This window comes from Drosophila biarmipes, chromosome 2L, assembly GCF_025231255.1.
Source record: "Drosophila biarmipes strain raj3 chromosome 2L, RU_DBia_V1.1, whole genome shotgun sequence".
Taxonomy (NCBI): Eukaryota; Metazoa; Arthropoda; class Insecta; order Diptera; family Drosophilidae; genus Drosophila; species Drosophila biarmipes.
The window spans coordinates 26,767,196-26,783,708 of NC_066612.1; the positions used below are offsets into that span (position 1 = coordinate 26,767,196).

Below are 16,513 nucleotides of genomic sequence, written 5' to 3' on the forward strand. Positions count from 1 at the left end.
AAAAAAGGGGTTTTAACGAAGATGGAACTCCAAAACTTAGACTAGTAATAGATTATAAGAAACTTAACGAAAACACCATACCGGATAGAAATATAATGCAGATCCTTCCGTAATTTTGTCAAACCTCGGGAAGGCTTAATACTTTTCCACAATTGATTTTGAATCAGGATTCCACCAAATTCTCATGAATGAAAATACATTCAAAAAACCTCATTCTCAATAAATAATGGAAAATACGCATTCCTGCGAATGCCATTTGGGTTAACAAACGCCCCTAAATATGCCCAACAGCGATGGATAATATTTTGAGAGAACAAGTTGGAAAAACGTGTCATGTCTATATGGATGACATTATAATTTTCTCAAAAACAATTTAACAGCATTATAAAGATTTAATTGTTAAAATTAAAATAATGCTGAACACAAATATGAAAATTTTAATTGAAAAATCGATGTTCTTCAAATTGGAAATAAACTTTCTCTGTTACGTTGTTTCTCACAATGTGATAAAAACCGATCCCGAAAAAATTTCCACAATCGTAAAATATCCAATCCCTAAAAATATTCGAGAGTTTAGCAGCTTTCTAGGCCTTACAGGATACTGCAGAAAATTTGTTCAAAATTACGCCAAAATTACTAAGCCCTTAACGAAATATTTAGAAGGCCAAAATGGCAAAGTATCAAAAAGGGCATCCCGCAAAACTGCTATACAGTTGGATGAGCCAGCTGTAAGAGCTTTCAACGAGCTCAAAAATAGTTAACAACATTGAAATCTACACAGATCATTAACCTCTTTCATTTTCAATTTCTCAAAAGAACCCCAATATCGAAATAAAAAGATGGTATTCTTTCATTTAAAGTGATTCTCCAAAAATTATTTATAGGCCAAGAGTAGCAAAAGTTGTTGCAGATGCATTATTTAGGATACAAATTAATAACTTACCAGAAAGTATCGAGTCGGTCTCAGATCAAAACATTCAGCATTCAGCAGAGAGAAGTTTTGAGAATGTTATACAAGAAACCCGAAAACCTTTAAACCAGTTTAAGCAACAATTGCTAATAGCAACGGGGACGTATACAATACATGAGTCGATTAATGTGTTCGGAATTACTAGACATATACTAGAGTATGACACTCTGGAAAATTTAATAACTATTGTCGCTGGTCGAACATTGTAGTCGATAGGTAGAATAGTATTGTATGGGAAATCTAGTATTTGTTAAGTTATCCGATCTCGATGGATTTCTTGGCCCTTGAAGTGCGGGCCTCCTAATATCGGTATAGTGAATGCCGCCAAAAATGTGCTTCTCATTGTCTTGTGAATTGTAGGAGGGCACACTGTGGTAAGATTAAGTTAAGCTTGAAATGTATGAGGCTGATTTAAATTGTTCTCAGAACAAAACGTCGACCGCACGACCGCGTACACCAGGCGTACGCCGCCCTTGAAGTATCCCTCTCTTCGGACCTACGCGTGTGGGGTAGTCGTTTAAGGCAACTCCATATGAAGCAAGACAACTCCTTTTATTCGCAGTCCTAGGGACCTGCAAGGGCAACTTGCGCTGGAGGACGGCTTGGCGACCAACTAGAGAGTTGCCAGGAGCATTCCCGTACCAATAGAGGAGTCGCAGACAGCGATATAGAGGAGCGCAGACAGCGCCGAACACTGGGTAAGGAGGTAGACGCCGCAGAAAGCGTCCAGAAGACACAGGTGGAGAGCGCTGAGGCAGCGCCGTATTTGGACCTGTTGGGATTCAGCATTCCCCCAAGAGGAGTTCGCGGCTGAGAGGAAGGGAGGCCACCCCTACAGCAGCGCGAGCGGACCCGCAGCCATCGAGTAGTGGAGCAGAAAACTGGCCGCGAGTGAACATAACCTCGGCGGCGGCCATTTCTAGTCCAGCCACTACGGTGACTACAGTAGCGTCCCAACTCAGGAGTACTGCTATGACAGCTGCGAGTTCAGAGCCGGAGATGAGCCAGCCCCTCACGTCGGACCTTTTGAAAAGGATTGCGGCGTTGGAGGGGGAGCTGAAGCAGGTTAAAACCCTGAACAGTGCAAGCACCGCTAATCGCGCGCCAATCGCAGTTGGCCCAAGCGCAGATGGCGCAGACAGTGGAGCGTCGGGGCGGCCGCCATCTTGGAGCGGACCGCCATTAGCCACATCTAACGGTGAGGCCTCAACTAACGGGGTCGGGCCGGTCCCACATAGCGGTGTCGGTGCGAGCAGTGCGGCCTGCACGCTGCCGCCATCTTGGAGTGGACCACCATTGCTAACGACTAGCAATCATCTTGTGAAGCCACTGTGTGCTACAAGTGTTGCGCAGACAGCGCATGGATTTGTGCTACCGGGCGGGAGCATCCACAACGTGGCAACAGCAAGGCCATTTGTCGGATCCTACGCCTTGATGACGCCGAATGGATCCCAAGGAGTGTATGTAAGCGAATAGACTGGGTCAGGCACGCTGCATCAATCAAGCCCTTTCCCACTGTAGCGCACTTCAGCGCGTGGCTACTGGAGTACGCAAATGTCGTGTGTACGGTTTTGGACGTCGAGGGAAAGGAGCCGAGGCGACGAGTTCTGCATGCGAGCGTCGACCAGAACGGATGCGATCAACAGGATGATCGGCATGGAGGTTGACCAATTTGTGGAGGGCAACATGCTGCGACGAGCTGCAGGGAGTTCACTGGAGCTTCGCCACCGGGTCGGTGGAGCATGGTGAGGAGATATCGGCTCTGCTTCACATGCTTACGGAATGGACATACGACCGGATCCTGCGATGTACATGGCGAGTGCCAGATCAACGGATGCCGCAGATTGCATCACCGTCTGCTCCATGGCGCGGACGAGGGGCGAAGATGGCCGTCGCAGCGAGGTGGCTTCAGGAGCCATAACGGAGGAAACGAGCAGTCAGCAGTTTCCAGGCGTGACCCGGGCAGGAGGTCTTCGCAACGAGGTGGTTACAGGGACCACGAGGGGAGCCAGCAGTTGGCGGTCCCCAAAAACAGCCTGGAAAGAAGGGCCCCGCAGCCAACGAGCTCAAAAATAATTTAATTTATTTTACGAAATTATTTATATGGAGCTAACATCATTGAAATCTACACAGATCATTAACTTCTTTAATTTTCAATTTCTCAAAAGAACCCTAATATCGAAATGAAAAGATGGTATTCTTTCATTGAAAGTGATTCTCCAAAAATTATTTATAAGCCAGGAGCAGCAAATATTGTTGCAGATGCATTATTTAGTATACAAATTAATAACTTACCAGAAAGTATCGAGTCGGTCTCAGATCAAAACATTCAGCATTCAGCAGAGAGAAGTTTTGAGAATGTTATACAAGAAACCCGAAAACCCTTAAACCAGTTTAAGCAACAATTGCTAATAGCAACGGGGGGGTATACAATACATGAGCCGATTAATGTGTTCGGAAATACTAGGCATATACTAGAGTATGACACTCTGGAAAATTTAATAACTATTGTCGCTGGTCGAACATTGTAATCGATAGGTAGAATAAGTATTGTATGGGAAATCTAGTATTTGTTAAGTTATCCGATCTCGATGGATTTCTTGGCCCTTGAAGTGCGGGCCTCCTAATATCGGTATAGTGAATGCCGCCAAAAATGTGCTTCTCATTGTCTTGTGAATTATAGGAGGGCACACTGTGGTAAGATTAAGTTAAGCTTGAAATGTATGAGGCTGATTTAAATTGTTCTCAGAACAAAACGTCGACCGCACGACCGCGTACACCAGGCGTACGCCGCCCTTGAAGTATCCCTCTCTTCGGACTGGATTGGATGCGGAGCTGCACAAGGAGGGTTCTACGCGAAAGCAGTGGAGGATTGCTCGCATGCTGCGAGACCGTTTCTGGAGGAGGTGGGTCCTGGAGTACCTGCCTACGCTTGTGCGCCGCGAGAAGTGGTGCTGAAGAACGGATCCCACCCGTCAGGGCGATATGGTCTTCGTCTGCGATCCTGCCTTGCCCAGACGAGAGTGGTGCAAGGGCATCGTGGAGGAGGTCTACAGCGGAACTGATGGAGTCGTCAGACGCGCCACAGTGCGCGTAAACGACAATGGCCTTTCTCGGACAATGTTGCGGCCCGTCTCGAAACTTGCAGTTTTGGATTTCAGTGAAGCGGTACTTCACGGGGTCGGGGATTTCGCTGGCCGAACATTGTAGTCGATAAGTAGAATAAGTATTGTATGGGAAATCTAGTATTTGTTAAGTTATCCGATCTCGATAGATTTCTTGGCCCTTGAAGTGCGGGCCTCCTTATATCGGTATAGTGAATGTCGCCAAAAATGTGCTTCTCATTGTCTTGTGAATTGTAGGAGGGCACACTGCGGTAAGATTAAGTTAAGCTTGAATTGTATGAGGCTTATTTGAATTGTTCTCAGAATAAAACGTCAAAAGCACGACCGCGTACGCCAGGCGCACGCCGCCCTTGAAGTATCCCTCTCTTCGGACCTACGCGTGTGGGGTAGTCGTTTAAGGCAACTCCATATGAAGCAAGACAACTTTCTTAAAGGAATACATTCCACCTAATATAACAATCGGAATTCAATGTAGCTACAGCAGCGCGAGCGGACCCTCAGCCATCGAGTAGTGGAGCAGAAAACTGGCCGCGAGTGAACATAACCTCGGCGGCGGCCATTTCTAGTCCAGCCACTACGGTGACTACAGTAGCGTCCCAACTCAGGAGTACTGCTATGACAGCTGCGAGTTCAGAGCCGGAGATGAGCCAGCCCCTCACGTCGGACCTTTTGAAAAGGATTCCGGCGTTGGAGGAGGAGCTGAAGCAGGTTAAAACCCTGAACAGTGCAAGCACCGCTAATCGCGCGCCAATCGCAGTTGGCCCAAGCGCAGATGGCGCAGACAGTGGAGCGTCGGGGCGGCCGCCATCTTGGAGAGGACCGCCATTAGCCACATCTAACGGTGAGGCCTCAACTAACGGGGTCGGGCCGGTCCCACATAGCGGTGTCGGTGCGAGCAGTGCGGCCTGCACGCTGCCGCCATCTTGGAGTGGACCACCATTGCTAACGACTAGCAATCATCTTGTGAAGCCACTGTGTGCTACAAGTGTTGCGCAGACAGCGCATGGATTTGTGCTACCGGGCGGGAGCATCCACAACGTGGCAACAGCAAGGCCATTTTTCGGATCCTACGCCTTGATGACGCCGAATGGATCCCAAGGAGTGTATGTAAGCGAGTAGACTAGGTCAGGCACGCTGCATCAATCAAGCCCTTTCCCACTGTAGCGCACTTCAGCGCGTGGCTACAGGAGTACGCAAATGTCGTCTGTACGGTTTTGGTCGTCGAGGGAAAGGAGCCGAGGCGAAGAGTACTGCATGCGAGCGTCGACCAGAACGGATGCGATCAACAGGATGATCGGCATGGAGGTTGACCAATTTGTGGAGGGCAACATGCTGCGACGAGCTGCAGGGAGTTCACTGGAGCTTCGCCACAGGGTCGGTGGAGCATGGTGAGGAGATATCGGCTCTGCTTCACATGCTTACGGTGGACATACGACCGGGTCCTGCGATGTACATGGCGAGTGCCAGATCAACGGATGCCGCAGATTGCATCACCGTCTGCTCCATGGCGCGGACGAGGGGTGAAGATGGCCGTCGCAGCGAGGTGGCTTCAGGAGCCATAAGGGAGGAAACGAGCAGTCAGCAGTTTCCAGGCGTGACCCGGGTAGGAGGTCTTCGCACGAGGGGAGCCAGCAGTTGGCGGTCCCCAGAAACAGCCTGGAAAGAAGGGCGCCGCAGCCAGCGGAGGTGCCCGTGCAGAGAAACTTAAGCTGCGTTGACGCCGAGGGAGGCCGACTTTTTTTCCGTATATTGCCAGTAACGCTGTACGGAGCTGGTCGCCAGGTGGACACATACGAGCTTTTGGATGAGGGATCCTCCGTCACGATGATCGATGACGAGCTACGGAGAGATCTTCGAATGCGAGGCGAGCTGAATATTTAATGGCTTGGAGAAGGGGCCAGCAGAGAGCCCTGCAACGTGGTGAGCATGGAGATAAGTGGACCTGGGAAGCCCACTCGCCACGCTTTGGGGAACAGATGGTGGAGGACTACTTCGAGATAGAAAGCTTTGGTGTGCTTTTGGCCTGCTCGCCGAGCGCTACGCATTACGTAAAGACGGTGAACTCCCTGAAGTTTCGGGATTCAGATCCAAGGGCAGTCAAAGCCATCATCGACCACCACTACGTCGATGACTATGTGGACAGTTTCGCTACAGAGAGCGGAGCTATCAGTGTATCTACCCGAGTGAAGGAGATACACGCGGAGGCTGGATTCGAATTATGCCAGTTTTCATCCAGCTCACCCATCATGGAAGCGGCGTTAGGACCACCTGGACAAGTCAAGAGCGTAGGTTGGGGTGAGGCTGAGCAGAAGATCTTTGGAATGCGCTGGAAGGTAGCTACGGACGACTTCAGATTCAACATGGAGTATCACCGAGTGCCAAGTAGCGTTCTAAGTGGAGATCGAGTCCCTACAAAGAGGGAGTATTTGAGCTTGCCGATGAGAACGATGTCGATCCCAAGGTTGGAGCTGCAGGCAGCTGTTCTTGGAACCAGACTGATGAACACAGTCAAGGAGGAACACTGGACATCAGCGAGACGGTGTTGTCGACGGACTCAAAGACGGTCCTGAGATGGATCGGCAGCACCCACCGCCGGTACAAGCAATTTGTTGGCAACCGAGTGACGGAGATTTTGGAGTCGTCGAAGGTTTCCCAGTGGCGATGGGTACCTACAGTTGACAACGCAGCGGATGATGCGACGCGGTCGCGGAATAAGGACCTAGCCCGGAATTACGTTGGCTAAGCGGACCCGCATTTTTGAGGCAGCCAGCGAGTCGCCTGCTGAGGACCACAGCCTGGGTCTTGAGGTTTGCGTGTTGGTGTCGCAGAGAAGCGAGCTCGAGGAGTATGGACTCAGTGCAACGGAGTGTGAGGCTGCGGAGAACCTGTTAGTCAGACAGGCCCAATTGGAATCCTTTCCCGACGAGATGAGGTCGGCGGAATGCGGAAAAAACGTCTCCAGCTCGAGTAAGATTCGAGGTCTGGCGCCTTACATGGATGAACACGGAGTTCTGCGAGTTTATGGCAGAGTTGATGCCGCACTGTGCACATACTGTCACACAGGCACAGCCTTACGGAATTAATCGTGAGGCACTTTCACGTCCAGATGAAGCATCAAAACGTGGATGCGACGATTGCTCAGATAAGGAAGAGATTCTGGGTCACGAAGATGAGATGAGTGTTGAAGGAAGTAATCTCGTCGTGCAACGAGTGCAAGCTGCAACGAACGCGGCCGGTGCCGCCGATAATGGGACCCCTTCCAGAGGATCGACTAGAAGCGGGGGGATGGTAATTCAAGTACACCGGATTGGATTACTTTGAACCACTGCTGGTGACTGTATCCCGTCACAGAGAGAAGCGTTGGGTCGCCTTGTTTACGTGCTTGACGACAAGGGCGATTCATCTGGAGCTGGCGCATGACCTGTCGACGGATTCTTGCATAATAGCGATCAGGAACTTCGTCTGCCGTAGAGGACCAGTATATAGACTGCGGAGTGATAACGGCAAGAACTTCGTGGGAGCTGACAGGGAGGCCAGGCGATTTGGAGACGTGTTCGAGATGGAGAGGATACAGAGTGAGTTGTCCAGCAGAAGCATTGAATGGGTTTTCAATTGCCCATCGAACCCGTCTGAGAGCGGAGTATGGGAGCGGATGGTGCAGAGCGTCAAACGAGTGCTGCGCCATACCGTGAAGGAAGTCGCGCCGAGGTATCATGTGTTAGAGAGTTTCCTGATCGAGGCGGAGAATGTAGTCAATTCGCGTCCGCTCACCCACTTGCTGGTGGATGCGGACCAAGAGGCACCGTTGACGCCAGACGATCTGCTCAAGGAGCAGCTAACCTGCCGAATACGCCTGGATTGGATGCGGAGCTGCACAAGGAGGGTTCTACGCGAAAGCAGTGGAGGATTGCTCGCATGCTACGAGACCGTTTCTGGAGGAGGTGGGTCCTGGAGTACCTGCCTACGCTTGTGCGCCGCGAGAAGTGGTGCCGAAGAACGGATCCCACCCGTCAGGGCGATATGGTCTTCGTCTGCGATCCTGCCTTGCCCAGACGAGAGTGGTGCAAGGGCATCGTGGAGGAGGTCTACAGCGGAGCTGATGGAGTCGTCAGACGCGCCACAGTGCGCGTAAACGACAATGGCCTATCTCGGACAATGTTGCGGCCCGTCTCGAAACTTGCAGTTTTGGATTTGAGTGAAGCGGTACTTCACGGGGTCGGGGATTTCGCTGGTCGAACATTGTAGTCGATAGGTAGAATAAGTATTGTATGGGAAATCTAGTATTTGTTAAGTTATCCGATCTCGATAGATTTCTTGGCCCTTGAAGTGCGGGCCTCCTAATATCGGTATAGTGAATGTCGCCAAAAATGTGCTTCTCATTGTCTTGTGAATTGTAGGAGGGCACACTGCGGTAAGATTAAGTTAAGCTTGAATTGTATGAGGCTTATTTGAATTGTTCTCAGAATAAAACGTCAAAAGCACGACCGCGTACGCCAGGCGCACGCCGCCCTTGAAGTATCCCTCTCTTCGGACCTACGCGTGTGGGGTAGTCGTTTAAGGCAACTCCATATGAAGCAAGACAACTTTCTTAAAGGAATACATTCCACCTAATATAACAATCGGAATTCAATGTAGCTACAGCAGCGCGAGCGGACCCTCAGCCATCGAGTAGTGGAGCAGAAAACTGGCCGCGAGTGAACATAACCTCGGCGGCGGCCATTTCTAGTCCAGCCACTACGGTGACTACAGTAGCGTCCCAACTCAGGAGTACTGCTATGACAGCTGCGAGTTCAGAGCCGGAGATGAGCCAGCCCCTCACGTCGGACCTTTTGAAAAGGATTCCGGCGTTGGAGGAGGAGCTGAAGCAGGTTAAAACCCTGAACAGTGCAAGCACCGCTAATCGCGCGCCAATCGCAGTTGGCCCAAGCGCAGATGGCGCAGACAGTGGAGCGTCGGGGCGGCCGCCATCTTGGAGAGGACCGCCATTAGCCACATCTAACGGTGAGGCCTCAACTAACGGGGTCGGGCCGGTCCCACATAGCGGTGTCGGTGCGAGCAGTGCGGCCTGCACGCTGCCGCCATCTTGGAGTGGACCACCATTGCTAACGACTAGCAATCATCTTGTGAAGCCACTGTGTGCTACAAGTGTTGCGCAGACAGCGCATAGATTTGTGCTACCGGGCGGGAGCATCCACAACGTGGCAACAGCAAGGCCATTTTTCGGATCCTACGCCTTGATGACGCCGAATGGATCCCAAGGAGTGTATGTAAGCGAGTAGACTAGGTCAGGCACGCTGCATCAATCAAGCCCTTTCCCACTGTAGCGCACTTCAGCGCGTGGCTACAGGAGTACGCAAATGTCGTCTGTACGGTTTTGGTCGTCGAGGGAAAGGAGCCGAGGCGAAGAGTACTGCATGCGAGCGTCGACCAGAACGGATGCGATCAACAGGATGATCGGCATGGAGGGAGTTCACTGGAGCTTCGCCACCGGGTCGGTGGAGCATGGTGAGGAGATATCGGCTCTGCTTCACATGCTTACGGTGGACATACGACCGGGTCCTGCGATGTACATGGCGAGTGCCAGATCAACGGATGCCGCAGATTGCATCACCGTCTGCTCCATGGCGCGGACGAGGGGCGAAGATGGCCGTCGCAGCGAGGTGGCTTCAGGAGCCATAACGGAGGAAACGAGCAGTCAGCAGTTTCCAGGCGTGACCCGGGCAGGAGGTCTTCGCAACGAGGTGGTTACAGGGACCACGAGGGGAGCCAGCAGTTGGCGGTCCCCAAAAACAGCCTGGAAAGAAGGGCCCCGCAGCCAACGAGCTCAAAAATAATTTAATTTATTTTACGAAATTATTTATATGGAGCTAACATCATTGAAATCTACACAGATCATTAACTTCTTTAATTTTCAATTTCTCAAAAGAACCCTAATATCGAAATGAAAAGATGGTATTCTTTCATTGAAAGTGATTCTCCAAAAATTATTTATAAGCCAGGAGCAGCAAATATTGTTGCAGATGCATTATTTAGTATACAAATTAATAACTTACCAGAAAGTATCGAGTCGGTCTCAGATCAAAACATTCAGCATTCAGCAGAGAGAAGTTTTGAGAATGTTATACAAGAAACCCGAAAACCCTTAAACCAGTTTAAGCAACAATTGCTAATAGCAACGGGGAGGTATACAATACATGAGCCGATTAATGTGTTCGGAAATACTAGGCATATACTAGAGTATGACACTCTGGAAAATTTAATAACTATTGTCGCTGGTCGAACATTGTAATCGATAGGTAGAATAAGTATTGTATGGGAAATCTAGTATTTGTTAAGTTATCCGATCTCGATGGATTTCTTGGCCCTTGAAGTGCGGGCCTCCTAATATCGGTATAGTGAATGCCGCCAAAAATGTGCTTCTCATTGTCTTGTGAATTATAGGAGGGCACACTGTGGTAAGATTAAGTTAAGCTTGAAATGTATGAGGCTGATTTAAATTGTTCTCAGAACAAAACGTCGACCGCACGACCGCACGACCGCACCAGGCGTACGCCGCCCTTGAAGTATCCCTCTCTTCGGACTGGATTGGATGCGCAGCTGCACAAGGAGGGTTCTACGCGAAAGCAGTGGAGGATTGCTCGCATGCTGCGAGACCGTTTCTGGAGGAGGTGGGTCCTGGAGTACCTGCCTACGCTTGTGCGCCGCGAGAAGTGGTGCTGAAGAACGGATCCCACCCGTCAGGGCGATATGGTCTTCGTCTGCGATCCTGCCTTGCCCAGACGAGAGTGGTGCAAGGGCATCGTGGAGGAGGTCTACAGCGGAACTGATGGAGTCGTCAGACGCGCCACAGTGCGCGTAAACGACAATGGCCTTTCTCGGACAATGTTGCGGCCCGTCTCGAAACTTGCAGTTTTGGATTTCAGTGAAGCGGTACTTCACGGGGTCGGGGATTTCGCTGGCCGAACATTGTAGTCGATAAGTAGAATAAGTATTGTATGGGAAATCTAGTATTTGTTAAGTTATCCGATCTCGATAGATTTCTTGGCCCTTGAAGTGCGGGCCTCCTTATATCGGTATAGTGAATGTCGCCAAAAATGTGCTTCTCATTGTCTTGTGAATTGTAGGAGGGCACACTGCGGTAAGATTAAGTTAAGCTTGAATTGTATGAGGCTTATTTGAATTGTTCTCAGAATAAAACGTCAAAAGCACGACCGCGTACGCCAGGCGCACGCCGCCCTTGAAGTATCCCTCTCTTCGGACCTACGCGTGTGGGGTAGTCGTTTAAGGCAACTCCATATGAAGCAAGACAACTTTCTTAAAGGAATACATTCCACCTAATATAACAATCGGAATTCAATGTAGCTACAGCAGCGCGAGCGGACCCTCAGCCATCGAGTAGTGGAGCAGAAAACTGGCCGCGAGTGAACATAACCTCGGCGGCGGCCATTTCTAGTCCAGCCACTACGGTGACTACAGTAGCGTCCCAACTCAGGAGTACTGCTATGACAGCTGCGAGTTCAGAGCCGGAGATGAGCCAGCCCCTCACGTCGGACCTTTTGAAAAGGATTCCGGCGTTGGAGGAGGAGCTGAAGCAGGTTAAAACCCTGAACAGTGCAAGCACCGCTAATCGCGCGCCAATCGCAGTTGGCCCAAGCGCAGATGGCGCAGACAGTGGAGCGTCGGGGCGGCCGCCATCTTGGAGAGGACCGCCATTAGCCACATCTAACGGTGAGGCCTCAACTAACGGGGTCGGGCCGGTCCCACATAGCGGTGTCGGTGCGAGCAGTGCGGCCTGCACGCTGCCGCCATCTTGGAGTGGACCACCATTGCTAACGACTAGCAATCATCTTGTGAAGCCACTGTGTGCTACAAGTGTTGCGCAGACAGCGCATGGATTTGTGCTACCGGGCGGGAGCATCCACAACGTGGCAACAGCAAGGCCATTTTTCGGATCCTACGCCTTGATGACGCCGAATGGATCTCAAGGAGTGTATGTAAGCGAGTAGACTAGGTCAGGCACGCTGCATCAATCAAGCCCTTTCCCACTGTAGCGCACTTCAGCGCGTGGCTACAGGAGTACGCAAATGTCGTCTGTACGGTTTTGGTCGTCGAGGGAAAGGAGCCGAGGCGAAGAGTACTGCATGCGAGCGTCGACCAGAACGGATGCGATCAACAGGATGATCGGCATGGAGGTTGACCAATTTGTGGAGGGCAACATGCTGCGACGAGCTGCAGGGAGTTCACTGGAGCTTTGCCACCGGGTCGGTGGAGCATGGTGAGGAGATATCGGCTCTGCTTCACATGCTTACGGTGGACATACGACCGGGTCCTGCGATGTACATGGCGAGTGCCAGATCAACGGATGCCGCAGATTGCATCACCGTCTGCTCCATGGCGCGGACGAGGGGCGAAGATGGCCGTCGCAGCGAGGTGGCTTTAGGAGCCATAACGGAGGAAACGAGCAGTCAGCAGTTTCCAGGCGTGACCCGGGTAGGAGGTCTTCGCACGAGGGGAGCCAGCAGTTGGCGGTCCCCAGAAACAGCCTGGAAAGAAGGGCGCCGCAGCCAGCGGAGGTGCCCGTGCAGAGAAACTTAAGCTGCGTTGACGCCGAGGGAGGCCGACTTTTTTTCCGTATATTGCCAGTAACGCTGTACGGAGCTGGTCGCCAGGTGGACACATACGAGCTTTTGGATGAGGGATCCTCCGTCACGATGATCGATGACGAGCTACGGAGAGATCTTCGAATGCGAGGCGAGCTGAATATTTAATGGCTTGGAGAAGGGGCCAGCAGAGAGCCCTGCAACGTGGTGAGCATGGAGATAAGTGGACCTGGGAAGCCCACTCGCCACGCTTTGGGGAACAGATGGTGGAGGACTACTTCGAGATAGAAAGCTTTGGTGTGCTTTTGGCCTGCTCGCCGAGCGCTACGCATTACGTAAAGACGGTGAACTCCCTGAAGTTTCGGGATTCAGATCCAAGGGCAGTCAAAGCCATCATCGACCACCACTACGTCGATGACTATGTGGACAGTTTCGCTACAGAGAGCGGAGCTATCAGTGTATCTACCCGAGTGAAGGAGATACACGCGGAGGCTGGATTCGAATTATGCCAGTTTTCATCCAGCTCACCCATCGTGGAAGCGGCGTTAGGACCACCTGGACAAGTCAAGAGCGTAGGTTGGGGTGAGGCTGAGCAGAAGATCTTTGGAATGCGCTGGAAGGTAGCTACGGACGACTTCAGATTCAACATGGAGTATCACCGAGTGCCAAGTAGCGTTCTAAGTGGAGATCGAGTCCCTACAAAGAGGGAGTATTTGAGCTTGCCGATGAGAACGATGTCGATCCCAAGGTTGGAGCTGCAGGCAGCTGTTCTTGGAACCAGACTGATGAACACAGTCAAGGAGGAACACTGGACATCAGCGAGACGGTGTTGTCGACGGACTCAAAGACGGTCCTGAGATGGATCGGCAGCACCCACCGCCGGTACAAGCAATTTGTTGGCAACCGAGTGACGGAGATTTTGGAGTCGTCGAAGGTTTCCCAGTAGCGATGGGTACCTACAGTTGACAACGCAGCGGATGATGCGACGCGGTCGCGGAATAAGGACCTAGCCCGGAATTACGTTGGCTAAGCGGACCCGCATTTTTGAGGCAGCCAGCGAGTCGCCTGCTGAGGACCACAGCCTGGGTCTTGAGGTTTGCGTGTTGGTGTCGCAGAGAAGCGAGCTCGAGGAGTATGGACTCAGTGCAACGGAGTGTGAGGCTGCGGAGAACCTGTTAGTCAGACAGGCCCAATTGGAATCCTTTCCCGACGAGATGAGGTCGGCGGAATGCGGAAAAAACGTCTCCAGCTCGAGTAAGATTCGAGGTCTGGCGCCTTACATGGATGAACACGGAGTTCTGCGAGTTTATGGCAGAGTTGATGCCGCACTGTGCACATACTGTCACACAGGCACAGCCTTACGGAATTAATCGTGAGGCACTTTCACGTCCAGATGAAGCATCAAAACGTGGATGCGACGATTGCTCAGATAAGGAAGAGATTCTGGGTCACGAAGATGAGATGAGTGTTGAAGGAAGTAATCTCGTCGTGCAACGAGTGCAAGCTGCAACGAACGCGGCCGATGCCGCCGATAATGGGACCCCTTCCAGAGGATCGACTAGAAGCGGGGGGATGGTAATTCAAGTACACCGGATTGGATTACTTTGAACCACTGCTGGTGACTGTATCCCGTCACAGAGAGAAGCGTTGGGTCGCCTTGTTTACGTGCTTGACGACAAGGGCGATTCATCTGGAGCTGGCGCATGACCTGTCGACGGATTCTTGCATAATAGCGATCAGGAACTTCGTCTGCCGTAGAGGACCAGTATATAGACTGCGGAGTGATAACGGCAAGAACTTCGTGGGAGCTGACAGGGAGGCCAGGCGATTTGGAGACGTGTTCGAGATGGAGAGGATACAGAGTGAGTTGTCCAGCAGAAGCATTGAATGGGTTTTCAATTGCCCATCGAACCCGTCTGAGGGCGGAGTATGGGAGCGGATGGTGCAGAGCGTCAAACGAGTGCTGCGCCATACCGTGAAGGAAGTCGCGCCGAGGTATCATGTGTTAGAGAGTTTCCTGATCGAGGCGGAGAATGTAGTCAATTCGCGTCCGCTCACCCACTTGCTGGTGGATGCGGACCAAGAGGCACCGTTGACGCCAGACGATCTGCTCAAGGAGCAGCTAACCTGCCGAATACGCCTGGATTGGATGCGGAGCTGCACAAGGAGGGTTCTACGCGAAAGCAGTGGAGGATTGCTCGCATGCTACGAGACCGTTTCTGGAGGAGGTGGGTCCTGGAGTACCTGCCTACGCTTGTGCGCCGCGAGAAGTGGTGCCGAAGAACGGATCCCACCCGTCAGGGCGATATGGTCTTCGTCTGCGATCCTGCCTTGCCCAGACGAGAGTGGTGCAAGGGCATCGTGGAGGAGGTCTACAGCGGAGCTGATGGAGTCGTCAGACGCGCCACAGTGCGCGTAAACGACAATGGCCTATCTCGGACAATGTTGCGGCCCGTCTCGAAACTTGCAGTTTTGGATTTGAGTGAAGCGGTACTTCACGGGGTCGGGGATTTCGCTGGTCGAACATTGTAGTCGATAGGTAGAATAAGTATTGTATGGGAAATCTAGTATTTGTTAAGTTATCCGATCTCGATAGATTTCTTGGCCCTTGAAGTGCGGGCCTCCTTAAATCGGTATAGTGAATGCCGCCAAAAATGTGCTTCTCATTGTCTTGTGAATTGTAGGAGGGCACACTGCGGTAAGATTAAGTTAAGCTTGAATTGTATGAGGCTTATTTGAATTGTTCTCAGAATAAAACGTCAAAAGCACGACCGCGTACGCCAGGCGCACGCCGCCCTTGAAGTATCCCTCTCTTCGGACCTACGCGTGTGGGGTAGTCGTTTAAGGCAACTCCATATGAAGCAAGACAACTATCTTAAAGGAATACATTCCACCTAATATAACATCGGAATTCAATGTAGCTTAGAAGACCTTTATATAATTCAAAACCCACTTAAGGATAATTTAATAAATACATTTTTATTTACCAGAATATTATTCCAAGACGTAGAAAACGCTGAAGACAGATCGCTTGTAATAACAGAAACGCATTGTCGAGCACACAGAGGGCTTTATGAAAATAATAAACAAATTACCCTGCTATATTATTGGCCTAACTTATAGCAAAAACTAAAAGAGTTGGTTAAGAATTTCACAATCTGCAATCAGAATAAATAAAACAGACATGCAGTGCAAATTCCTATCGGTCAAGCACCAATTCGGGATAGAGAAGGTGAAAGTTTGCATATTGACATTTATTACGTCCATAATCTTTTATTCATCACTTGTACAGATTCATATTCAAAATTTTTAGTCGTAAAAGAAATCCCAAATAAATTAAGTATAGAAAACAAAGTTTCAGAGATTCTGTAACAATTCCCATTACCCAAAACCTTGATTTAAATCTTTATTTATGCAGATCCTCGACATAGTACTTCCAACGGATAAATTAAAAGGGTACACTCTACTGTAACAGAAATTGCATTTTGCATTAAAGATGAACTTAACTTAGTTGATTATTCCGAAATAGTAATTAGAGCAGCACAGAAATACAGCAACATACAATCATTTCACTCTATAACTAATTATTGACCGTATGATACATTATTTAATAAAATCAAACACGAAAAACTCCCCAAACCCCAATTGTTAAAGCAAACAATTTTTACATTTTTATAATAACTGCAGGAAAGAAAAGAACTATCACGTAGGAGAAGTAATTTACGAAAAGAAACACAGGGAAAAAAATAACCTTAACTCTAGATATAAACAAGAATTTTGTATACCCTTGCAGTTATAAGAAATTATTATTTTTTTTC

General features: G+C 50.2%; 1 protein-coding gene across 2 annotated transcripts; it reads left to right on the top strand.

The window, feature by feature from the left end:
• The first annotated feature begins 1,200 nt into the window (after nucleotides 1–1,200).
• Nucleotides 1,201–15,704, top strand: LOC108021869 (uncharacterized). 2 transcript variants are annotated; one of them, XM_050885582.1, is made up of 3 exons: nucleotides 1,201–1,344; nucleotides 3,720–3,876; nucleotides 14,924–15,704. In XM_050885582.1, the coding sequence occupies exons 2-3, from the start codon at nucleotides 3,851–3,853 to the stop codon at nucleotides 15,225–15,227; spliced, it is 330 nt and encodes a 109-aa protein (XP_050741539.1). In that variant the 5' UTR covers nucleotides 1,201–1,344; nucleotides 3,720–3,850; the 3' UTR covers nucleotides 15,228–15,704. The 2 variants fall into 2 exon arrangements, 1 of the variants encoding a protein (XP_050741539.1); XR_007763551.1 differs by lacking the exons at nucleotides 3,720–3,876; nucleotides 14,924–15,704 and adding an exon at nucleotides 1,397–1,526.
• Nucleotides 15,705–16,513: the final 809 nt, after the last annotated feature.